The 27,468-nt window shown below is 42.7% G+C and overlaps 1 protein-coding gene across 1 annotated transcript in view; it reads right to left on the bottom strand.

The window, feature by feature from the left end:
* Positions 1 to 2,089: 2,089 nt before the first annotated feature.
* Positions 2,090 to 27,468, bottom strand: part of LOC126152731 (Down syndrome cell adhesion molecule-like protein Dscam2) — a gene marked incomplete at its 3' end in the record, with an annotated part of 175,216 nt that continues 149,837 nt past the window's right edge. The window contains exons 9-10 of the mRNA XM_049916025.1: positions 19,973 to 20,097; positions 2,090 to 2,145 (exon numbers count right to left, since the gene is read on the bottom strand). Of these exons, the coding sequence (XP_049771982.1) occupies positions 2,090 to 2,145; positions 19,973 to 20,097 (181 nt within the window). The remainder of the gene's footprint in view (positions 2,146 to 19,972; positions 20,098 to 27,468) is intronic.

Genomic DNA, 27,468 nt, shown 5'->3' with positions numbered 1-27,468 from the left:
TTTATGGCTTGCTCTTGCCATATGTACTTGGAGGTATCAACCAACCTAAAAACATACTACTCGTAATAGCTACAGTTGTCAGTCTGAGAACAACGTAAATATTGACGTAAGGTTGTTCCGTACACCGTCCTCAGTCACCAATAGAAATATCTGCACCTGTATTTATCTGCTTTTCGGTGTTGTTGCAATGTATTCCTTTTAATGCCTTAGGTCACAGATCTAGGGATGTGGTTCTCACAAAACGCTTTCTGAGGTAATACACTACTGGCCATTAAAAATGTTACACCAAGAAGAAATGCAGATGATAAACGGGTACTCATTGGAAAAATATATTATACTAGAACTGACATGTGATTACATTTTCACGCAATTTGGGTGCATAGATCCTGAGATATCAGTACCGAGAACAACCACCTCTGGCCGTAATAATGGCCTTGATACGCCTGGAAATTGAGTCAGTGCTTCCTTGGATGGCGTGTACTGGTACAGCTGCCTATGCAGCTGCAACACGATACCACAGATCATCAAGAGTAGTGACTGGCGTATTGTGACGAGCCAGTTGCTCGGCCACCATTGACCAGTCGCCTTCAGTTGGTGAGAGATCTGGAGAATGTGCTGGCCAGGTAGCATTCGAACATTTCCTGTATCCAGAAAGGCCCGTACAGGACCTGCAACATGTGCTCGTGCATTATCCTGCTGAAATGCAGGGTTTCGCAGGGATCGAATAAAAGGTAGAGCCACGGGTCGTAACACATCTGAAATGTGACGTCCACTGTTCAAAGGGTCGTCAATGCGAAGAAAAGGTGACCGAGACGTTTGGCACCCCATACCATCACGCCGGGTGATACGCCAGTATGGCGACGACAAATACACGCTTCCAATGTGCGATCACCGTGATATCGCCAAACACGGATGCGACCATCATGATGCTGTAAACAGAACCTGGATTATTCCAAAAGAATAACGTTTTGCCATTCGTGTACCCATGTTCGTCGTTGAGTACACCATCGCAGGCGGTCCTGTCAGTGATGCAGCGTGAAGTGTAGCCGCAGTCATGGTCTCCGAGCTGAAAGACCATGCTGCTGCAAACGTCGTCGAACTGTTCGTGCAGATGGTTGTTGTCTTGCAAACGTCCCCATCTGTTGACTCAGGGATCGAGACGTGGCTGCACTATCCGTTACAAAAATGCGGATAAGATGCCTGTCATGTCGACTGCTAGTGATACGAGGCCGTTGGGATCCAGCACGGCGTTCTGTATTACCCTCCTGAAGCCACCGATTCCATATTCTGCAAACAGTCATTGGGTCTCGACCAACGCGAGCAGCAATGTCGCGATACGATAAACCGCAATCGCGATAGGCTACAATCCGATCTTTGTCAAAGTCGGAAACGTGATGGTACACATTTTTCCTTCTTAGACGAGGCACCACAACAACGTTTCACCAGGCAACGCTGGTCAACTACTGTTTGTGTATGAGAAATGGTTTGGAAACTTTCCTCATGTCAAGACGTTGAAGATGTCGCCACCGGCGCCAACCTTGTGTGAATGTTTGAAAAGCTAAGCATTTGCATATCACAGCATCTTCTTCCTGTCGGTTAAATTTCGCGTCTGTATCACGTCATCTACGTTGTGTAGCAATTTTACTGGCCAGTGGTGCATGGAAATCGTTTAACCATATAGGACCACTATGGTCGCAGATGACCTTCGACGCTTACCATTGCCGGTCTTGTACTGGACGATGTACTCCAGTATGGGGCTGTTGCCGTCGTAGGGCTGCTGCCAGGTGAGGTTGGCCGCCCTGCTGGAGACGGCGAGCACGGTGAGCCCCGCTGGAACTTCCGGCGTTTCCTGGACAACGAGGCGCATCCGTCGCAGGTCGCTGCCGTAGCGGTTGGAGGCGCGGCACTCGAAGCCGGCCGAGTCGTGTCGGCGCGCGCCGGTGAGCGTGAGCGCGGAGCGCAGGCCCGCCTGCAACGGCTGCTCGGACAGCGCCCAGCGCGGCTGCCGCCGGGCGTCGAACGGCGACCCGTCGCGCCGCCACTGCACCGACACGGGCGCGTCGCCGCTCGCCGCGCACAGCAGCGTCGCCTCGCCGCCCGCCGCCACCGTCACGTTGTCCGCCGTCGCCGACAGCCGGGCAGGCACTGCACACACACACGCACACACCCGTCCATCGTCACACACACACCTGCTGTCACCATTCACGCCCTGGCAGCCGTCTTTCGCAGAATTCCCCTGTGGGTATGTTAACCGACATCTGCTAACATCACCTGCTTGAAACTTCCTGGCAGATTAAAACTGTGTGTCCCACCGAGACTCGAACACGGGACCTTTGCCTTTGGCGGGCAAGTGCTCTACCATGTGAGCTACCGAAGCACGACTCACGCCCGGTCCTCACAGCTTTACTTCTGCTAGTATCTCGTCTCCTAGCTTCCAAACTTTACAAAAGCTCTCCTGCTCGCATGACATGGCTTTGCCACAGACTGGGGGATGTTTCCAGATTGAGAGTTTCACTCTGAATCGGAGTGTGCGCTGATATGAAACTTCCTGGCAGATTAAAACTGTGTGCCGGACAGAGTTTGGAAGGTAGGAGACGAGATACTAGTAAATCTGTGAGGACCGGGCGTGAGTCGTGCTTCGGTAGCTCAGATGGAAAGACTTACACGGCACAGTGCCTGAATAAAACCTCGCTATGTCTACCAGCCCCACATGGATCCAATCCTGTATCACCCCTCCTCACAAATATTGAAAATCTCCCTATGTCTTACACTATCCCCCCAAAACAGCCTCCAACAGTCATTATTGTTTACCCACTAATATCAAATCCTGGTACGCTGTCGCATCTAAACCGACACCTCCCTTGAACCCCTCCCCCCTCCCTCCCACGCACACACACACATTCCAAATCCTGTCCGACTGATCAGTCGACGACTTTCCCAATGAAAACCGCCACCATTTTTACACATCTTATGAATTCTCTTCCCTCCCTGTCTCACGCCACATCAGCGTTCCTCCTTTCACCCTTCTCTCCCCACTATTCTCTATCCTCTTGCTCTTCATTTTGTGGCCTTACAGACCCCATTTGCCCACCCCTTTTAAGTACCCCACTATCTATGACAACACCAATCCTCCTCTCCACTGTCACAACTCTGCTTAATCCGCTGGATTATATAGCTGGTTCACAGCCGGCCGCAGGTACAGGTCCGTTATCACATTGGCGGCCGTAAGACGGGCGCGACAGCTATAGCTTCTTCTTACTATCTCTTTTTCTCAGACAGTAGATGGTATGATGTGTCGCATCTCGTAGGAAAGCTGAGAAACGGATCTGTTTAGTGGTGTAACAGACTAGTTATGTCGCGTTATTTTAGGAGAATGCCGCACATAGTACACTAACATACCGAAGATATATATCGTAGCAACTGCTTGTAAATAAAAAACAAAAAATAAAAATAAAAAGATGGTAGAGCACTTGCCCGCGAAAGGCAAAGGTCCCGAGTTCGAGTCTCGGTCGGACACACAGTTTTAATCTGCCAGGAAGTTTCATATCAGCGCACACTCCACTGCAGAGTGAAAATCTCATTGTGGAAGCACCTGCTTGTTACCGGCTCATTCAAGCACAAAGGACACATTTAATTCGTTTATTTGGCAGAGCTTCTGCCTTCAATATTAAGCTGCGTAATACGAACTAGGTGTTTCTCGTCTCTAGTTGGATGATCCTGAAAAGGACGGTTATTAGTTATGTTTCCGGGCATATTGTGTTTCACCTATGACACTGTTGCTCGTTTAACACCACCATTTCGAAGATGGTGAACGAATTTCTTACGGAGGATCTGGAGAAGACGGCAAATTTTTCTAAGACCTGGAGAGTGATCCCAAGCACATCAAAAACTGAAGTCTCTTATTTCCTTTTAGCGAATCGTGCTGCGAACTACAAACCAAGAGTTCTGCTCAATGGCCGGCTGAAGTGGCCGAGCGGTTCTAGGCGCTACAGTCTGGAACCGCGCGACCGCTTCGGTCGAATTGTCGAATCCTGCCTCGGGCATGTATGTGTGTGATGTCCCTAGGTTAGTTAGGTTTAAGTAGTTCTAAGTTCTAGGGGACTGATGACCTCAGATGTTAAGTCCCATAGTGCTCAAAGCCGTTTTTGAACTTTTGAAACAAGCTCTACTGAGGGAGGCCAAGAAAATCTCCGCATAACCTTCTCTACCACTGCACCAGCAATTCTGTCATCCGCCACAGCAACATTTGCGATCAAGAAGACCAGCATGTGTTACTGCAGGACAAGTCATCACCTATGGTTTTGATCTAAATGAAAGCTGGAAGCATGAAAGGTCAACAAAAACGTTGGGAACAAGAGCCCATCACATTGAGCCCACAAAGAAGCCAAAAGGTTTTGACCTACCGGGGAAACTTTGGTGCCGCCTCAACAGGTTAACGACTGGACATGGTTTTTGTAGCTACTTCAGGTACAAATGGGGCTGGATCAGTTCACCAATGTATGAATGTAATCAAGAATAGCAGACAATTGAACATTTAGTCCAACGCTGTCCACTTCATTCATACCCTGAAATTACCGATGACTCGTTCACTCCCACAGCCAGCTTAATTAATTGGTTGAAAAACACGGACTTTATGGTTTTATCTTGTGTTATATCATATGTATATTGTATAAAATCATTTGCCTTATATCAACTGTATATTGTATAAAATCACCATACGATTAAATAAATAAATTTGTTTATTAAAGACTTTTGGCGAATCTCTTTTTTGTCTTGGCGACTACACTACAACGGAAATTATTTTGTCTGTTGGAATCTGTGTTTATTGTTCAAGAGCAACATGCATTTCGACGCCGATTTACAAGAAGCCGCCTCTATACAAGAAGACTTGTGACTGGCATACAAAATTCTTTGAAGTTGGTTGCATGTCCAAAGGGAAGAGCACTGGTCGGTCTTGCACGTCTGACGAAAATGTGTAGCACATTCGAGGTGAGTTCACTGGGAGCTCTCGGAATTCCACAAGACGGTGAGGCCTGGAACTTCAATTCTCTCAAATAGCGGAGAGGCGTGTTTTGAAACGGCGACTGCATATGAAACCTTAAAAGTTACGCAACAACTGCGTCCCGGCGACCCCGACAGAACCTACGGATTTTGCATTTCAGTACTTCAGTTCTCCAGCATATGGCAGAGGACACTTTTTCCGAACGACTCACCTTGTCGGACGAATAGACGTTTCATATATCGGGTAAAGTAAACCGCTATAAAGTAAGGATTTGAGGGTAACAAAATCCTGACGTCTATTTCGAATATGAGAGAGACTGGTTTCCTGTTGTTTGTTTTTACAAACTATACGGACCTTTTTTTTTTCTGGAGGAAACTGTGACAGGTCTGCCGTACCTGGACGTGATGCAAAACTGATTGCTTCCTCAGTTTCACGAAGATTCTAGTGAATTCATTTTTATGTATGTCTACTTTCACACTTAGGTGCGATGTTATGTTAACAATACAATTACACAAGGTTTGATTGGAACAGGTGGACAAAAAGATTTTATATTTATTCGGACATGTCCGAAAGAACAGATACCATCTTAGTAAATATATAGTTAAGGCTCACCGGCCACTTGACCATCTCCTTCTTCTGTGCCAATGCACAAACAGTGCCCGAACTCTTACGGGAATCGGCAACGCGCCTCGAGTAATGTGTATAATGGGCGGGGGCACTACGAATGTAGTGCGGGACAATACGTTGAGAATGTGGGTTTCGCGGGAGGCGTGCCAGAGATAAATCCCTGGAGTCGCGGTGTTCTCTGCGTCCTAGGTGGCTTAGATGGATAGAGCGTTTGCCATGTAAGCAGGAGATTCCGGGTTCGAATCCCGGTCGGGGCACACATTTTCATCTGTCCCCGTTGACCTATGTCAACGCCTGTAAGCAGCTAATTGTAATTTCAAAAACATTTTTTTTAATTGCCTTCGGCCTCCCAGGTCATCAGGCCTCATAACCTAAGATTTTGGACCCGCATTCGGGAGGACGTCGGTTCAATCCTGTGTCTGGCCATCCTGATTTAGGTTTTCCATGATGTCCCTAAATCGCTCCAGGCAAATGCCGGGATGGTTCCTTATAAAGGACACGCCCGACTTCCTTCCCCGTCCTTCCCTAATCCGATGAGACCGTTGACCTCGCTCTCTGGTCTCCTCCCCCAAACAACTCACCCCAGCCCAACCTTGCGATTTTTTTTCTGTGGGGGCAAATAAAAGAGAGTCTTTATCCCACATACGGCAGCTGCTCTTACAGAGCTGAAAAATAGACTTGATAAAGTTGTCAATTCGATAAAAAGAGACCTGTTGATTCTCGTGAGAATGAATGGACTACCGTTTCGATGTTTCTCGGCCGCCGCATGGTGTTTATGTTGGGTGTATGGTATACTGTCTGTGAGAACATAAAACTTCCAACCATCCTCTGTTCAGTGACATATGCAATATGTTTCTATCTTTCACAGTTTGTCTGTAATAGACAACGGAAATCTGTTCTTCCTCTTTGAATCATCCCGCATTTTATCCATTGTTGTTCAGTCATGAACTTGTAATGGCTCCTCAGCGCTTTTCCGTTCACTCACACTAAAACCATTACATCGCTAGTATGCTTATCAGACCCATCCCATAAATCTTAACTGAAACTGTGTCGTAAGAACCATGATCACTCTCGTTATAATAAATAAAAAAACACTGTCTGGAACACAACATTTTACTACTGTTTACAGGTTTCAGTCTGCACTGCAGATCATCTTCAAATCTGATGCTAAATGTGCAGTTTTTTTGAACAACTGTAAAATAAATCAGGTTAGGATTGTTCAGTTTTCTGTTAACTTGGGAACAAGCCTTTGGTTCTGTGGGATGCACTACACTTTTAGATATTCTGAAGCAGATTGACTGAAAAGAAAGGAGATTAGTAAGCAATCTATAAAGGGTATTAAAAATCTTACGCATATTTTAAGAGTTGGTAGTATGGATCAAAACAAGAAAAAATGTCCAGTAAAAATGAGTTGTGAAATGCATACCTTAAGATTTATGAGTACTTGTTGATCTTCGCTACTGTGAAAGACAACACCTCTGCTGCAAGCTCTTTGCTATTATAAACGGCATACAGGATGCAGTAAACAAACGAGTAAACAAATGAGCGCACAATGTTCACTTATTGTCTAAGAGCAGACCTAACTTAATCTGCTTGCTATTACATGCGACCTACATTTGTGGGATGAAGAAGCTTGCACAGGATAGAGTGGCATGGAGAGCTGCATCAAACCAGTCTCAGGACTGAAGACCACAACAGCAACAACAACAGTTGTGTGCCATCGCCCAAGGAGGTGCTCAGTACGGCGTCCATCCATTACGTTGGTAAGTGGAAAGATAAAACTACAGTGTAAAAACATTTCACAGAATTATTGTCTAATGTAGAACGAACGTATGCGCTGCACGTACCCAGACCTGCGAATACGCTTTACAGTAACAACACCAACAGATGTATAGTGCATGCTGTGTCAATGGACAATAAGAAAAAAATGTGTCCTCATAGCTTTATTGTGTTTTCTATACCTCTTGTAATAGCAAAGAGCTTGAAGTAGAAGAGATCTGCTTCACTGCAGTGAAGATGAATGAGTGTTCAAAGCTGCATATGACACAAAATCAGTTATGAAGAGCTAAAAAATTTGGCTAGTACTCTGGATGAGAAGAGACTCCATCTTGAAGAAACACTAGAAAGAATTGAAGAATTGTGACTCGGAAGCGGGCCAGCTGCTTGACGAAAAGATAAATGCAACATCCACATTTAATAAAAGTGATGGCGGAAGAGCGGGTGCACTAGGGAATATTGAACTTTTGGTGATGGATGTGCCTCATGAACGGAACGCATCGTCATCGTCGCCATTATGTTTACGTATCTCTATGGCTGCAGAGTTTGAGATATATAACGTCATTTTGTGTTGACTTTGACGTGAGTGTCTTTGAAATTCACTGTGTTCTCGTATTACTGTAATATATTTGCCAGAACAGATTTTCTTTTTCATTTCGTTCTAAGTGAAACTGAAAACTGCTCATGTGTTCCTCACTTGTTGCGTTTATCAATCTTTTAGTCATAGTTAAGGTTTTTTCTCCACAAGAACGTGAAGTATGTTAAATGCATGGTGCTGCATGTAAATAACGCTGATCGGCTGGTGGAGTGAAGAGCAGGCTGACTTCTATAAGATGTTTGAAGTTGGTCCCAACTTTAAGTATGTTACCGAGGCCAACGGTGGATAGCGGAACAAAGGGCGGGTAATCAAAAAAGAGATGAAAAAATACTTCAGCATATAACTGGATGGGAAAGAGATAATAGAAGAAGATCAGGAAATAACGAATTTACCATAACTCGAAGTGGAATAATCTTTTGTTACCTTGGCAGAGGCTGACACTGCCTTCAAGCATATGAAAGGAGCAAAGTCAGAAGGTCGATATTAATTAACAGGAGACTTGAAAAGACAGCAGGATTACAAGGAATGCATTGGTTACATCGAACCCTAGGAGTCATTTGGGACGCAAATAAAGTACGAGATGACTGGAAGAATAGTATTATAAGATCACTGTTCAAGAAAGGAAGTACGAGAAAGTGTTTTAACAATAAAGGACTCACCCTGTTATCATACTGTCTTAAGATACTGGAAAAAAAATTATTAAGATAAGATTACGATCGTTGTTAGAAACTCATTTGAAGAGGGGGAACATGGAATCTAAAGCATCAGAGGAACAACAGTCCTCATACCTCATATCTGCACCAACAAGGAACCCCTTGTGATATAACAAGTTCACTCTACAGTGAGGCTCATTTGAAAATGTTGTGTTACCAGTTACGACTACAATAATATTAGCTGTTAATGGTTGACCAACTGCACCAAGAGGGTGACAGAAAATGAGTGTCCATAATGTGCAGAGATCAACCTTCTATGGGATATATGCGTTACTCTTCACAAAATGAAAATCGTCGACGTTCAAGAAATGTTCAAAATAAACCAATAGCTTGCACCACGAACACCGGTTGAAAAATGGCGCTCCACGGTAATAACGAAGTTTCGCACTTTCAAGACGAAGGCGAGCCCTTGGGGGCAAGAAACCGTGAAGGACGTTCAGCTACGTATCCACTGTTAAGGAAAGCATATAGAATCATATTGGTGAAACTAGGTGAAGTGAAATAATGCAGTGTGATGGAATGCAGCCGAATACGAAGCAGTCTGTCGCGGAACTTATTGTGAAACTGGATGTCGTTCAAGGCGTAGCTACACATAGTGCGATATATGCCTTATAGGCACGGAAAAATCAAACATCCACAGGCTGAATTTATCCAGTGGTTCTAGATGTCACATACTTTTTAGGAGGTATAGTTTGCTCTCAAGGAGTGTGATAGGAGTTTGAATTTCATACGCAGATCGAGAATCAAGCCAATGCAAGTTATTTCGCCCGGCTATGGGCCCAAATCAGAGCTCATACCATTGGTGTCGTTCTTTTACGCCCATTTTCAAACTGTTCCTTCAGTGACATAGACTGAACATTATGAACACCCACATAACGGCCAGTACGTCCACCTTTAGCACAGAAAACAGCGGCACGGAAGCAATGAGTCCTTGGTACGTTGCTAGAGGGAACTGACACCATCACATAGATCACATAATTCCAGAAAATTCCGAAAAAGGTGGCGATGAGCTCTGACGTCACGTTCAACCACATCCCAGATGTGTTCGATCGGTTCAGATATGTATAGTTGGGGGACCAGCACATCAACTGGAACTAGCTACTTTGTTCCTGGAACCACTCCATCAGACCCCTGGCTTTGTGACAACGCGCTTTATGTGGTCGGATAATGTCACAGCCTGGAAAATGATCATCGTGAAGGGATTTATGTGGTGTGCAGCCGGTGTACAACTTTCCTTGGCAGTCAAATTGCCTTGCATGACCTCCACTGGATCCATGGATGCACACATGAATGTTATTAAGAGCATAACCCAACCGCCGCTAGCATGTCTCCGTGCCGCAGTAGAGATGTCAAGGAACTGTTGCCCTGGGAGATGACCGATTCGCGCCATGCCGCCAGCATGATGAAGAAGGTATTGGGATTAATCAGACTATATGTAAGTTGGCTGTTTAGGTTTTCTTATTGGTAACGCCACGTAGCGCTCTGTATGAAAATCACTGGCTGTGCTGTGTGCAGTCTGTGGCTAGTTTGCATTGTTGTCTGCCATTGTAGTGTTGGGCAGCTGGATGTGAATAGCGCGTAGCATTGCGCAGTTGGAGGTGAGCCGCCAGCAGTGGTGGATGTGAGGAGAGAGATGGCGGAGTTTTGAAATTTGCAATACTGGATATCATGAACTGCTATATACATTATGACTTTTGAACACTATTGAGGTAAATACATTGTTTGTTCTCTATTAAAATCTTTCATTTGCTAACTATGCCTATCAGTAGTTAGTGCCTTCCGTAGTTTGAATCTTTTATTTAGGTGGCAGTAGTGGCGCTCGCTGTATTGCAGTAGTTCGAGTAACGAAGATTTTTGGTGAGGTAAGTGATTTGTGAAACGTATAGGTTAATGTTAGTCAGGGCCATTGTTTTGTAGGGATTATTGAAAGTCAGATTGCGTTGCGCTAAAAATATTGTGTGTCAGTTTAAGCACAGTCTTGTATAATTGTTCTAAGGGGACGTTTCACATACAGTGCTCTTACACTGTACCATGTCCAGTGCCATCGGTCACGTGCCCTTTTCAGTCGTAGCTGCCGATGTCCTGGTGTTAACATTCGCACCTGCATGGGTCGTCGGCTGTGGAGGCCCGTCGTTAGGAGTGTTCAATGCATTGTGTGTTCAGAGTCACTTTTACTCTGCCCAGCACTTAAGTCCGCTGTTAGTTCCTCCACAGTTCGCCGCCTGTCCTGCTTTACCAGTCTGCCGAGCATACGGCGTCCGACATCCGTAATGAAGTGCGTTCGCCCGACCCCACGACGTCTGGTCGTGGTTTCACCTTTGTTTCTTCACGCTTTGAAGGCACGCGCCACAGTACTCCTCGAACACCCGACAAGTTGCACAGTCTCCGAAATGCTCGTGTCGAGCCTCCGGGAAATCACAATCTGCCCTCGGTCCATCTCAGGTAGATCGTGCGCCTTTACCATTATACACGCGGACAACACGGTCACTGGTAGTACATCCACACTGCGTATGTATGGCAAGCAGTGCTTTCCTCGCAGGTGACGCTGCTATCACCTGGGCTGGTTTATACCGATAGTAGGTCGTTGATCATAACTTTCTGGCTGATCAGTGTAAATATTCCCTAGTGCCCTTGACAGATCATATCCACGAGATAGAATCGTAGGGGGAGAGTTCCTTCAACTTCTCGTAACACAATAAACAACTTTTCAACCAATTTTCCAGCCAGAATAACAATCGGCATGATTGTATATGAACATCGATGCGTTAAGGCATTGATGTAATCCGATCTTGATATAAGTGTCGTGATACCTCTAATTTACAGGGTTCTTTTCATATATATTTTCTCTTCAAATCCCGATTGGTTGGAGTTGAAACACAATTCTTTACTGAAAGATAATATAAGTCGTTATTTCATTTACAAATTAATTCGAATTTTCGAAAGGGGACTTACAAGGGGGTAGGTGACCATCAGAAAGAATTGAATAACGAACAAAAGGGAGAGTGTGGTGCTGTGAACAGTTCAGTGACTGGGTTCTTATCAGAATCGACAGCAAAACCAACGCCGACAACGGTAGTTCATGTACACAAGTCGATGTCGCAAGCAGAAGATCAAGAGGTAGCGAAAGTATATGAGGAAATGAACAGGTATGCTTGAAACTCTGAGGTTATATATACTGCGATAAAACACAGCTCAGCACACAATTCAGTTGAGGACAAGTGGAAGTCTCTGAAAAGGGCAATCATAGGAATTAGAAAGAGAAACAGAGGTACAGGGAAGGTACATGCGAAGAAACATAGGTAACGGAAGAAATATTCAAACCAGACGTCAAAGGAAGTACAAAAATGCTCATGGAAATTCGGAAATACAGAACTACGGATCATACAGTAATGAAATAAACAGGAAGAGCAGGAAACCTAAGGCTAAATGGCTACAAGAAAAATACCAAGAAATCGAAAAAGGAAATTAGTGATGGAAGGACAGACTCAGCGTATATAAAATCAAACCAGCCTTCGGTAAAATTAAAAGCAAGGGCGGTAACATTAAGAGTGCAATGTATATGCAGATAAAAGCAGAGGAGTGAGCGGATAGGTCGACAGAGTACACTGAAGACCTCTTAGATGGGGAACACTTGCCTGATGAAAAAGAACCAGTAGTCGACAGGAAAGAGAGAGGGCATCCAGTATTAGCGTCTGAATTTAAACGACTTTGGACGAATTAAGATTAAATCATGCGGGAGGAAAGATAAAATTAAATCATAATTTCTAAAATCGATTGGGAAAGTTGCAACAAAACGAATATTCACGTTGTGGTGAATGTATCAGCCTGGTGATATACCACCTGTCTTTCGGAGAAACATCGTCCATACATTTCCCAAGACTGCAAGATCCTGCAAGTGCGAGAATTACCGGACAGTCAGGTTAACAATTCATGCATCCAATTTGCTCACAAGAATAATGTATAACATAACGGTAAAAACACTGTGGATGTGTTAGATGACGATCTGTCTGGCTTTGGGAAAGGTAAAGGCACCAGAGAGGCAGTTCTGACGTTATGGTTCATATTGGAAGCAATACTGAAGAAAAAACAAGACACTTTCACAGATTTTTCGAAACTGGAAAAAGCATTCTACCATGTAAAATCGAGCAAGATGTTTGAAATTTTGAGGAAACAGGGGTAAGCTGTAGGGAAGTAAGACCAATATACAATACCTACAACAAACAAGAGGGGACAATAAGACCAGAAGCCCATAATCGGATCTCTCGGATTGGAAAGGATGAAAGAGAGGAATGTGCTCCTTATCCCCTACTGTTACACGTCGAAGAAGCAAAGATAGAAATAAAACAACTGATGGTGAAAGGATATCGATGATAAGATTCGCTGATGACGTTACTCAGTTTAAGTCAAGGAGAATTAAAGGATCTGTTGAATGGAATGAACAGTTAAATGATTGCAGAATACTGACTGAGAGCAAAGCGAAGAAAGACGAAAGTCATGAGAAGTATCAGAAGTGAGAAAAGAGAGAAACCTAACACCAGAATCGGGGTCACAAAGTAGATAAAGTAAGGGAATTCTGTTATCTGGGCAGCAAAGTAAACCATGATCATTGGAGGAAGGACGACACCAAAAGATGACTAATACTGCCAAGAAAGGCATTCGTGGCTAAAAGGAGTCTAGCATCAAACATAGGCCTTAATTGACGTAGAAATTTCTGAGGATGGAGCATATGATTCAGTATTGCAGTCAAAATTCTACCAAATTCTTTTGGAACTTGGAATACCAAAGAAGTATGTTAGGCTTATAGAAGCGAGCTTGAAAAACACAAAAGGAAGATTACGCGTGGGGAATTTGGAGTCAGAATAATTTGTAATAAAGAACGGACTTAAGCAGGGAGATGCCCTGTCTCCGCTGCTTTTTAATTTAGTCCTAGAATATATTGTACGAATGGCAGCAGATAATTCAGAGGATGTGGTGTTAAATGGAAATATTAAGATATTAGGGTATGCAGATGATCTAAACATCATTAGCGATAGGAAAGAATCTGTAACAGCGAATGCGAATGTGTTAATCAAGGCTAGCGAAGATGTAGGTCTAAGGATAAGTGAAGACAAAACTAAATACCTGGTTACTACTAGAATGCCAACAGCTGTAGATCAGGAAATGTTAAGAGTCGGAGACATGCAGTTTGAAAAAGAGAACACATTTAAGTATCTAGGCGTGGACATCACTTCGAGAAATGAGATTGAATCCGAACTGAAGAAGAGATTACGGGCGGGAAATGCGTGCAACTTCTCACTGAATAGATTACTTTCATCACGGATATTGTCTAGGAATTTAAAGATTAGAATATACAAAACTATTATTCTACCAGTTATGCTGTATGGGTGTGAGACTTGGTCTCTCACTGTGTAAAATGAAAAGCCGTTTCGAGTATTTGAAAACAAAATTTTGAGGAAAATTTTTGGAGCAAAAAGGGATGACATTAGCGGAGAGCGGCGAAAACTGCGTAACGAAGAGGTTCACGAACTCTATTCAAGCTCTGACATAATCAGTATTATTAAATCACGTAGGCTGCGATGGGCGGGTCACGTAGCTCGAATGGATGAGGGCAGGGCAGCGTGGGGAGACCGAGGCGTAGATGGAAGGACAGTGTGAAGGCTGATTTGAGGAGCCTAGGTATTGAAGGTGAATGGAAGGAAATAGCCCAAGACAGGGACAGATGGCGAAAATACGTTGCTGCGGTAATGGACTCCCGAGTCCGGTATCACCAGTGAGTAAGTAAGTAAGTAAGTAAGTACGTTTGGAGCACCACATTCTTTGATAATGAAACATGGATTGTAGTAAAATCGGAACAGAAGAGAATCGCAGCATCTGGAATGTGGAGTTACAGAAGAGTGCTGAAAATTAGGTGGGCTGGTAAGGTGGTAATTGAGGAGATTCACCACAGAATCGGAAATGAAAGTAATATACGGAAAACGCTAACAAGAAGAAAGGACAGGATAAATGGACATCTGTTAAGACACCCGGGAATAACCTCCATGATAGTTGTTGAGGATAAAAACTGTAGAGGAAAACAAAGAGTGAATACAAATAGCAGAGAACTGTGGACGGTAGCAGGCCGCATTAAACCAGACAGAAGAATGATGACTAAAAAAAAAAATCTTGCTTACAAAATGCGTCACTGTGTCCTACATGTGATTGTAAGAAAGAAGTTATACGTTGGTGACTGCGGCGCGCACACGATTGGCGTAACAGGTTGATCGGCATATTGGATATTAAGCTGCCCATATAATCGAGGTGGAAACGATACCATCATTTCTAATCCCTCCGAAATATCTTTTAAAAGCCGCGAAGTGTTGACATAACAGTCGGTTATCGACAGAAAAAACCACACAATTAATAGTGTAGCTTCCCTTCGTGCGGCAGTAGAGAGAGGCTCACCGGTCACGTGAGAAGCGCGGGAACTTTTTTTCCAGACATTCGTCAATGTCATAGGGACCCAGTACCTGGCTTGGTCGTATCAGCTGCTATTGGCTACACAACTGACAAAACCTGGTTCTCATAGCCAATATCATAAACATTTGGGGGCACATTACGGCCGATGGCTGGGTCCTTTCTTAGCAGTTTCCGTTAGGTTATCTTTGAACAACATAACACAAGATGCCATGCTTTTCGTTTTATGTTGCTGTGCCTGTGTTGGTTCGAGGAACCCTGCAATGTCTTTCAGTCACTCCTGCGATTGTCAGCCGATCTGAAATGTAAGATTTATTTTAGCATTTGTGAATATGATGAAATTCCACCTGCATATATTATTGGTGACAGTGAAAGTTTGTGCCGGACCGGAACTTGAACCGCTTCGGCTATACCAGCACGCTCCCCGTGGTAGGCAACCCTCCATATGTCACCATTCTGTCTACATCTTATTTTCATACAGATAGCGTAAAACCCGTACAGGGAGAGACGTATGATTAAAGTCGAGGCCTTGAATTTTTGTCACGAAGTAGTATACTGTAGAGTGCACTGTACAAACACAGGTACTTGAGTATTGTATTTCATGCCTATAACAAGGCTGCGACTTTAATCGAACGTCACTCCCTGTACGGGATTCACAGTATTTGCAATACTATAGGATGAAGATAATACGGTGACTTACGTAAGGTTGAGTCAGTTCAGAGATCGAGCTCGGATAGCCAAAGCCGGTAAAAATGGTTCAAATGGCTCTAAGCACTATGGGACTTAACATCTCAAGCCATCAGTCCCCTAGACTTAGAACTACTTAAACCTGACTAACCTAAGGACATCGCACACATCCATGCCGGAGGCAGGATTCTAACTTGCGACCGTAGCCGAAAGCCGTTAAGTGATCGGTCATGTAAACTGGGAAATCCGGGGTCGAGTCCCCAGTCAGGCACAAATTTCAATTGTCATCAACAAATTGTGTAGCTGGAGTTTCACAATATTTGTAAACGCGAACGTAGTTCTTGCTTCCGTTCTGTTCTCAAATGCCGTAACAGGGACGGTATCCGACTGTCGCCATGACCACCACGTGCTCCAGATCCGTCACCAATAAAAAACAATTGTTTATGTGTTGCAGGGTGACTGGCCCGCCACTACTCGTCAGCCGTCGGGACTGAGCTACGCCGTAGAGTTGAAGCAGACTAGAAACACATCCCAGTATTTTCCATCCAAGCAGATCTCGACTTGAGATCCCACCACTTCAATAACTTTGTTGATGCCATAGTTAGCACATCTGTGTATTACATTCTGCACACTGCATCCCTGAAAACACTTACAAATTTAATCATTTATTCCTCCTACTATGCTGCATACATACAACAGATAAATCTTCGTTATTTGCTAGCTGTTCTAGCCTTGCAATTTTAATGGCTAGCTGTGCATGTACTTTTTATGACACATAGCACACACTGCCGGTTTCGCCTTCGGAGCACATTCGCTCGTAATCAAACACATGCTACGTCCCAGCACATTGTTATAAAATTACTTAACATGCGAACAATTCGCAAATGAAAGCAGTCACAAATCTGCTTATACACTGTTCAGTCACATTGATGTGACCACCTATCGAAAGTCTGAATAACCACATTTCGCAACGCAGGCTGTTGCGAGACGTGCAGGAAGAAGGTCAGTGAGGTTCTGGAAGGTAGCGACAGAGTTATGGAACCATGCCGACTCCAGTGCTGTGTCCAGCAGCGATAGCTTTCGAGGATCCATGGCGCAAACAATCCGATCGAGGTTGCCTCACAGATATTCGATTGGATGTACTCTGTAAAACCGGGTCGTTTGATGGTCAGGGGAGGACGGTAAAATCCTGGTGTTTCTCGATCCACGGACGTACACTGCAAACTGTGTGAGGCGTTGCATTGTCCTGCTGGTACATGGCAGCGTGCGGAGCAAAAACGAATTGCACGAAGGGGTGACGTGGCCTCCAAGGATAGATGCATCCATTGTGACTTCCAGAATGACGAGGCCCCTCCCCAGGCAATTCGACAAAAACGGTCCCCAGATCATAGCACTCCTTCCTCCGAACTTTCCGACTATTCAAGCAGTATACGCCAACGGCCATCTGTTCAGCGGAGCATAAAACGTGGCGCATCTGAAATGGCCACCTCTTGCCCCTCAGTGGACGTCGAATTGTGTAACTGACGTCCAAATTCCACCGTTCGTCGCCGATGAACGGCAATGAGCAAGATTGCTTGAAACAGGCTCCTGCTGCAGAGTCCCACTTACAGCATCGTTCACTGTAATTGAGGAGACACTCTCGGTAGCTCCTTGGTTCATCTGCGCGGCCAGCTGCTCAACAGTGGGACGTACACATATCCAGAGTTGTTGTTCATCTCAGTCGTCTACGGCCGGTGGTGCCCCCCAGTTGCATCGGTTCTGGTCTTGGATTGCGTAATTTTGCTTTACACTGTACACTTTAACCACGAAGCGACAGGAGAAGTTTACAAGCTTAGCCGTTTCAAAAAATCTTCCACCCCTGGACCGAAAGTCAGTGATCATGTGGTCCTTTTGGACGTCGGGTAAATGTCTCAATTTCCGCATTACGACAAAGACTGCACTTTTGTCCGCATTCGCTGACTCTTTTTATGTACCTTTCAATACTAGTGCTGTGACCTGCCTTCTGTGAGCGGATACAGCACATTGAATTCGAATATAGGTGGTGGACACATTAATATGACTGGACAATGTGTGTTACATAGCATCAACCAACCCTCACACGTGATGTCAGGAAAGCTGGCGCGAGCTTTACCTTTTTGTCACTAATGTGTGCTACTTCCAAGGATCAGCCACCAGAAACAAGGCATACCATATATGACTGAGAGCATTGTTCAATATCACGATAAGCATAAAGCCTCGTATCACAACGAAAGGTCATTAACGGGCACTTTTGCGAAACAGTCCCTCCATTACTTATCGATGATACACGCTTACAGTAATGAACTTGGCAGAGCATCTAAACTTGGACAAACAAACTGTTGCAGTATGTAGGAAATTTTTCGCTCTTGCCTAGGTGCATTCCGGAACTATTGGAAAATACTTGTTCCTCAAATTAAACAAAAATTGGCTCAGTCTTTTGTCCCGTTTGGTCCTGATTACAATGAGCAAAAACAGTGAAAACCTCCAGACGACTCGAGATAGCTATGAATGCTTGCGCAAATATGTTCGTAACATTGATCACATAGGTCCATTTTGTGCTAAGTCAGAGTGCATGTGAAAGGGTAGGAGATGATGATCTCACACGGTGGTCACTGGTACCTTCAATAACTATTTTCACAAAGCAAAACGTACCCCCATCCCATAACTGCAATACCATATCCCATTCTTCCAGCATCTAGATCGTACTTATATATTACACTAAATATTTCTCCAGCTCCTTCTCCTTTTCAGCCATATGACTCTGGAATAATCGGCCCTATAACATATATTTTATCGGAAGCCTATGTGCACTGAAGACAAGCTTAAATTATTATTACTTGTATTATTACTAGCATCTTACTAGCATAGTTGCTGTCTCAGCATATTCCAACTGTTTTCCTTTTGTCGAATTAGATCCAGTATCTCGGTCACAATTGAAACTATTCACGCTTTTTTGACACCTTTCCATTCATAATTTCTACCTACGATGACATTTGGTAATTTTATCCTCTTATTTGTCATTCTTATCCTGATCAGTTAGTTTATTGTCCATATTGATTTCTTTCGTATCACTGCCTTTAATTTCTGTTAAATCTTATTACTGACATAAGACATGAAACCAATGAGAAAGTTGCTTAACACAACAGTGCTAAGGATGATTGGTCTCAATTTCTGTGCAGTCATTACTATGTACAATAATAATAATAACAATATCAATAATAATAATAATAATTATTATTATTATTGTTAGTGTTGGTATTATTATTACAAATATTATCAACATTGCTCAAGCAGTTATTGTATTGTCAGCTCACTAACGATATTTGGTTAGGTTATAAGAGAAGACTGGACTGTGAAATAAATGCATAATTAATACGTAACAAGGTAACGCATTTTATCAAACCCCATACTTAAAATTTTTGTTAGTTCTGTTGTGGTGTTTCCCTTTCACAGCGAAAACTGAACACTGTATGAAAACATAGTTTCCAGAAACGTGCAGACTTTTGGAAGTTGTTTGATTACCGCTGAGTCTGGGATGTGGTTCTCAAATCAGGGAGAGTTAAGACTTTTTAAGAGGCACATTGACAGAGATTAAACCGAGTGCATTTACAGTACTATCCATGGAAATGCATACTTAATTTCAGTCAAAGGTTATTTCTTTATTTCCATCAAACCACAGAAACGCATAAATGATTTCTGTGCAAAAGTTCTTTTAGTCTTTGTTTCAGAGAAACACAGAGGAATAGACTTGGTGCAAAATAATTGCAAGTAGGTATAATTCTCTGTCATGTACGATAAACAATATTGTTTTTTTTTTCAGGGTAATTTATTGTATCTGGAGTTATATTTTGTAGCCAATATTATGAGTATTTCATGCGAACTTTGCAATGATTGTCATGTACTTGGCTGACTGTGAACACCCACGTCAACTCCCAGTTATTCGAGTTAGTCACGATCGCTATTGGTGGCAGGATCCAGCAAATGGCAGATTTTTCGCTTTTAGTATGTTGTGGACGATGGTCAATATGGCCGCCAACCGGCCACCAGGGGAATTCTGCAGGCACACTGCTAAACAACATTAGGTCTGGGAATACGTACGGTGCACTGTGAGGCGGACGGTCTTGCTGAGAGATGAGCTGGCGTCGGTAGAGGCCTCACAGGCGTAGCTGCCCGCGTGCTCTGCCGTCACGTTCGCGATCCACAGGCTGCCGTTTTCTAGAACCCTAGAAACACAAATGCTACGTAACATTCCCAGACATCGGTGGACACATGAAATGAATTGAAAAGAAAAAAAGTCTTACACAATCTTGAAAGGGAAGTAAAACTAAACAAAATTTAGCTTTGCTATTGTCTAGCAAAGCTTTGCTATTGTGCAGCATCAGACTTCAAGAAGAATATAATAATTCCAATCCCACAGAAATCGGGTGTTGATAGATGTGAAAATTACTGAACTATCAGTTTAATAAATCACAGCTGCAAAATACTAACGCGAATTCTTTACAGACGAATGGAAAAAGTGGTAGAAGCCGACCTCAGGGAAGATCAGTTTGGATTCCGTAGAAATGCTGGAACACGTGAGGCAATACTGACCCTACAACTTATCTTAGAAGAAACATTAAGGAAAGGCAAACCTACGTTTCTAGCATTTGTAGACTTAGAGAGAGCTTTTGACAATGTTGACTGGAATACTCTCTTACAAATTCTGAACGTGGCAGGAGTAAAATACAGGGAGCGAAAGGCTATTTACAATTTGTACAGAAACCAGAAGGGGACATGAAAGGGAATCAGAAGAGAGTGAGACAGGGTTGTAGCCTCTCCCCGATGTTATTCAATCTGTATATTGAGCAAGCAGTAAAGGAAACAAAAGAAAAGTTCTTAGTAGGTAGTAAAAACCATGGAGAAGAAATAAAAACTTTGAGGTTCGCCGGTGACATTGTAATTCTGTCAGAGACAGCAAAGGACTTGGAAGAGCAGTTGAACCGAATGGACAGTGTCTTGAAAGGAGGGTATAAGCAAAACGCGGATAACGGAATGGAGTCGAATTAAGGCGGGTGATACTGAGGGAATTAGATTAGAAAATGAGACACTTTGGGTAGTATAGGAGTTTTGCTATCTGGGGAGCAAAATAACTAGTGATGGTTGAAGTAGAGAGAATATAAAATGTAGATTGCCAATGGCAAGGAATGCGTTTCTGAAGAAGAGAAATTTGTTAACATCGAGTATTGATTTAAGTGTTAGGAAGTCGTTTCTGAAAGTACTTGTATGGAGTGTAGCCATGTATGGAAGTGAAACATGGACGATAAATAGTTTAGACAAGAAGAGAATAGAAGCTTTCGAAATGTGGTGCTACAGAAGACTGCTGAAGATTAGATGGGTTGATCACATAACTAATGAGGAGGTATTGAATATAATTGGGGAGAAGAGGAGTTTGTGGCGCAACTTGACTAGAAGAAGTGATCGGTTGGTAGAACATGTTCTGAGGCATCAAGGGATCACCAATTTAGTATTGGAGGGCAGCGTGGAGGGTAAAAATCGTAGAGGGAGACCAAGAGAGGAATACACTAAGCAGATTCAGAAGGATGTAGGTTGCAGTAAATACTGGGAGATGAAGAAGCTTGCACAGGATAAGGCAGCATGGAGAGCTGCCTCAAACCAGTCTCAGGACTGAAGACCACAACAACAACAACATTGTGACGCTGACACCTGTCTTAATCGGACAAGGCCCTTTCTATTGAGCTGCCTGCCCAAATCATCACGAAATGACTATAAATTCACTATAATTATTAACTTTCTATTTTTTTCTAAATTGCACTCTGCCCATTACGCTGTAGAGTAAATTTTAATTTTAAGTTCGCAAATCACTTATATACAGGATCTCTTTATTTATTTAGAGATAATATTACGAAAAACACCCGTTAAAAGAAATACTTAGCTCCAGTGTGCTGTTTAATACCACCAGTATACATATTGTTTAACGTAGCAAGATACTCTGGAAATGTTTCCCGCCCAGATGCCCGTAAGTGTTACAGCGCGGCTTGCGTGACCGAATCTGTTTGGCGGATTAACAACGATGGATGGTGGGCTGACCAGCATGGATGTAGTTTTTAGGTGGATTTCCACTTCCTAATAAGTGAATAGCGGCCTGATACCCAAGTCCTTCATCAGTTACAACATTCACAGCGGAAACTTTCGCTCGCTTTCAGATGAATAATACTACATGCAGACAAGTATTGCTACACATATTCCAACCCAGGGGTAAAATGGTGGTGACACTTATTAAATTAACCATGGCAGAACCGTTCATTACCATGCTGATCCTACACCGATTTGGGAGAATGGCACATAAATGGCGATACTTTCGTCATTTTTAGTATAGCGAATCTGTCGATAGTTGTTATTGCCTGAGATGAAGGCTCCATAGATTATTATGAAACCATTGCAGCAATAAAATTGAATGAACATGTTCTCACAAATGACTAAATTAAACCGAAAGAAAATGAAGAATTTCCCTCGTTTTTTACTGCTTCTTCCAGAAATTATCCAACATACACGAATATTCAGTTAACACATTATGATAGAGTATCTACCATCCAGTAACACATTTTACCGTAATTATTATTATGACCGGATAGTTTGAAGAAATTTTGATAAAACTATAAATTGGCTGCACGTTTCCGCTTTACTTGCATCTTATAAGTTAAATCTGGAGCATATTTAGCAGTAGAGCGGCGGCAGCCCACTGCATTTTCCCTCGCATGCCTAATTTCCGTGAGTGCAATATCCTGCTTAAATCATTCTCTGTGTTAGCCTGAACCTGCTTTACAATTTTCTTAGAGGACATAGAAGTGGGCGTGAAGGAGCTATATTCTAGAGACACGTTACAACCAAGCTTTATGTAACGTGATAATAGTTCTCCCACAAAAACTTTATAATTTTATGCTGTGTCACTTTTAAGAAACTAAAGCTAATATTTTAGAATTTTTTTCTTACACAGCTAAGTAATATTTCATCATATGTATCCGAAAACTCTTGAATTCCTGGAACAACAATGATACCCTCTTTGACTTGTGACTGACGTAGCCGTGGTAACTTTTCCCTCAAGTGCTTAAATGCCCTACCTACGTGATTAATTTTATTAGCACAATTTTTTTTTGAGTTGTACAAACATAGCTTCAGAAAAAAAACCGAAGGATAGAATACAGTCACAGTCATCTACAATACTAACTGATTTTTCAAAAAAGAAATAAAGGAATCTCTGTTGCAAAAAGCTTTAGTGCTAATGATGCGTTTCGTATGGTTGGCGCATCTTCAGATTAAGTGGAAGTAATAACAAAAAAGGTTTTTGTACATGAAAGTATGTGAACCTGTCAGACACCGACAATCATCGGCATAGAGCTAATATTGAGGTACATGCCTAAAGCCAGCGAAAGCCGCTTAACTTATATAACAAGAAGGTTGAATAACAAACAATTAAAACGAAACAGACAGACATGAGGTTTGGTCCTGGACGGCCTAGAATGGCAAGATGTGTAATGTTATGCAGACACGTAAAAAATTTTGTTGAGCTCAGAATAAATATAAAATTAACACGAGCTAACGAATAGTCACATTACAAAGTAAACACTCGCCAAGCTGAAGCGGAAAGCAGTGCAAATATAGGAAGGCGATCACAGTACGTATTATGTCAATCAAACACACAATGCAGCGAACCCACGTAAACACCTAAGTGAGTTGATCCCTAGGTGAGGTAAGAAGAACTATCAAGGCCTAATAAGGCGGTGAGTGGCTGCGCTGGTAGCATAGCAGAAGTGCATAGACATACGAATAAATAAAATAGAATGGGAAACTGTTAAAATATATACAAGCAAAATCACAGGTTAAATTTTACATAGCCAATGATAATGACATAGGGAAAAACAAAATTATGTATGTTACTTAAGAAGAAGGGGCTGTTTAGAAATTTAGGATGTATGACTGCATAAACAGAATATTACAAAGTAAACCATACTAATGCTCGGAGATTGGAACTAAGGGCAGCATAAGGAAACTGTAGAACAAGAAAGTAAAAAGTTTAGAGCTGAGGGTAAAGACTCGTAGGAAAAAAAGAGGAGTGGGTGGAAGAGCGAGGAGGAGGAAAATAAGGAATGGAACGGAATGAACTGGAAACAAGAAATAGTGGGAGGAGTCTGACGGAGCGATTGAGGGGGGCGGGGAAATAACTGATCTGTAGAGAAAGGTAAATAAGGCAAAAATAAGAATATACGCAAAGCCAGAGTGATTGGACGAAAAAGTATATCCAACAAATGGACAGTTATTCAAATGTGGGTAAATCAGGCATCATCGCTTTACACAAAAATTGTGTACTCATAACCAATAGGTCATTGAGACTTAGAGTTTTAGAACAGTTAAGGAATTTCCTTATCTTAAACTCTTCCAGAAGACACCACAACAAAATTTCACAGTTACATAACACTTATAGACAGATCATTAACAATCCCAACACAGTCAAGAATGATGTTTCCCGTTTCCAAAAGTGAGCAGTCAATCTTACTGACATAAAATTTAGTCACCAACAGAATGTCCTTTAAATAAAGGTCTTAAACACACCGTTCAACCTGCAGTGAAGGATAAGTGGGCAACTGATCTCTTTATAGACTTGAAGTTAGCAGCAGATCGCGTTGTTGATGACAGTACGTATTCGTTAAATTTTTTTGTTTCATCGAGAGAATTTTTAAACTGAGTAACGTTAACAAGGAATAGGAAGACTTTAAATCAGTTAACCGGAAAGTCAAGGAACACAAAGCTATAGTGGTAGGAAAAGATAATCATAATACAGCAGCTGTTGTATGAATTACATATCCAGAACTGAGCAACTTTCAGTGAAAACGGTATTGAACCCATTGACTTTGATCGAATGCAAACCTTTGCTAGAGGTTCATGTGATTGCGTAACGCCCCACCCCATCACTTATCTGGTTTTGGTGTGTGTTCACCCCAGGGAATTGACTAACAGATCAATAGAGAGTGCAAAACTGCCGCAATGTCGGATAACGCAAAGAAAGTAATAAGGCCCTGTGACTCCTGATTGAACTGCAGTGGCAGTGTTGACATTAATTGGTTCAGAATTGATCCCTTTTAATAAAAAAGGGGTTCACATTGATGTTATATTCAGCTATTGAACACAGATTCAAATGTTGAACATAAAATTAATTAAGAAAATGACTTGGGATTTCTACTACTTGATTGAAAACAGATGCAGACGATTACACGACCTTCAATCATCACATTACAGGACTCTCCTAACAGGCAATGGTAATAAATTGCGATTGCGTGGAGTAAAGCGCGATAAATCAAAAGTAATTCCTATTGACTGACCTAGGCGTAATGCGAAGTGCGAGAAGAATTCTACAATACACGGCCCATGAAACCCTCATGGAAACTTTGCCGACGTGATCCAGCAAATTAATCAATGGCTGGAGCGGGCGCAATGTCACCGAATACAGCGTGGCGGAGCGGTGTCGTTGTGCGGACGTTGGCCGACTTCGTGCTGCTGCAAGGCTGCGCTCGTCTTCTCACTCCTAGCTATCTTGCTCAGTACATAGCTGAACCAAAACTTCCTATCACCAAGCTCAATCGTTCCGTTTGCTATGTCCTCACTCCTTCTCAGCCAAGCTGAGTAAAGAACGCCACGTCCACCCTCTAGGCAAGCTGGGAACGGAAGACCTCTATGTGGACTTCTCCCAGTCCGCTCTTCACCTCGGTTTCCCCTCCACCAAAATCACTTACGCCAATTGCAGCGCAAGTCGCGTTAATTACACGTCGCTTCCCAGTGCCGACCAATGCCTGCTCTGGGAAGTGAACAAATTCCCACAAAATTTCCCTTCCTCTCAGCTTCTGCTATTTAGCTCCTGCCAGGCCACCCATCAAGGTTAGCATCTGCACAAACACCAATTTTTCCGGAATTCTGACTCCCAGGAGAGTACTTCAAATTCCTTGGTCCTACATTCCCATCGGAGGCCAGTGTATTTCATTCTGTCACTCTTCACCTGATTTACTTCAGACTCTGTGGACTGTGAATTCAGCGTGAAGTTGCTGTAGTCACGAACACACATATTTTGACCTCTGTTGACTGCTCCACCATAGCTTTGTGCGGCTTTCTCGCATGTTTCCCTGAAAATGGGATGACAGGCATTTATCAACAGGCGTACAAGTTCTCCGTCTGCTTCCCGGTACAACAGCATGGGGTTGTGGTCAACCACCCATGCTGTCACTCATCTTAAGGTGGCTGGAGGCCACGCCGCATTACTGCTTTCTCAGAGCTTGAGCCACCCTAAGCTGCCTATTGTCGCTTCCCTTCGCCTTTCCCCAGCCGGCCATGGTCAACTCTAAATACTTCCTTGGGGTAAACTAGCGTCCAGTAAATCGACTCGTTTCCACAAAGTTTTCATGTTGTGTGGATTACTTTAAAACCATCAGCCAACATTAATTATTCGAATACGTCCATACTATACTCTCTACAAGATGCATTGTGCCCTGTCAGTCATTTTGTTCAGCCATATGTTCGCTCAACGTGAGTTAGGTGATCTTTAATGACTTCATGTAAGGGGCATAGTTCTTGCCATCTTACAATTGTGTTCTTGCTTGCAATAATATCATTGTCCTTGAAAACCAAACTAAGGAAAAGAAATGAATCCCAAGGTTCTAATCCTCGGCACCCATATTTAAACTCCTAAATCAGAATTACTGTACCACTGCTCCTCACTGTTAAATGTGTTGGTAACCCAGCAGAACCTGGTGCCACATTTGTTCTAAAAATGTTATGTCAATTCTATGTTTATGTTTATGGCGTTTTAAGTAGGAAATTATTTCAGCCATTCTGCTCCATAGCCTCTCGTGACGTGGAAAACTTGTGTACAAATATAACCATCGATGAGTTTATCAACATTATTGTTGATAATCTAACAAATAACAGTGCACTCACTCACGACAAATTCGATCAGCTTGTATCACACCTTAACATCATTATGCCATACAACTACCTTCCATTTAAAAACCACATGCATAAACAAAAAGACAGAATAACAATTGGCCTTCCTAGCCAGTTATTCAGTAGACATTTTCATCAACACATTAGAGAACTAATACTTGAGACAGAAGTCACTCCTTATCAGAAAGTGCTCTTTTACTGTTGAAGTGTAAACAACATCTTCGTCTTAGTTGACGAACAGTTTAACTACATAACGTTAATTGAAATTTCCTTCGCTGCTTGGCAGAAGACGATAATAATATTATAAAGGAATTCACTTCCTAATGTTCTTCAAAACTGAAGATGACCTTATAAGCCAAAAACCGGTTCGTGACCAAAAAAATATAATTTTGCAGAACATTAGGAAGTGTTTTTCCCTTATAATATTATCAACGTAAGTTTGCTTGTGGAAGAGTTCTCCAGTCTCCATCCTAAACAGGTTTCTATAAATGAGCTCATATCATCACTCAATCTCTTAATTACCTTGACTTAATTCTTCATTTGATTGAGGGACCAATTCCGTTTGACAAAATGTATGCTTTGCTATTGTACATGTCTCATCATGTCAC

This window comes from Schistocerca cancellata, chromosome 2, assembly GCF_023864275.1.
Source record: "Schistocerca cancellata isolate TAMUIC-IGC-003103 chromosome 2, iqSchCanc2.1, whole genome shotgun sequence".
Classification (NCBI taxonomy): domain Eukaryota; kingdom Metazoa; phylum Arthropoda; class Insecta; order Orthoptera; family Acrididae; genus Schistocerca; species Schistocerca cancellata.
This window is presented reverse-complemented; position numbering and strand designations above follow the sequence as displayed.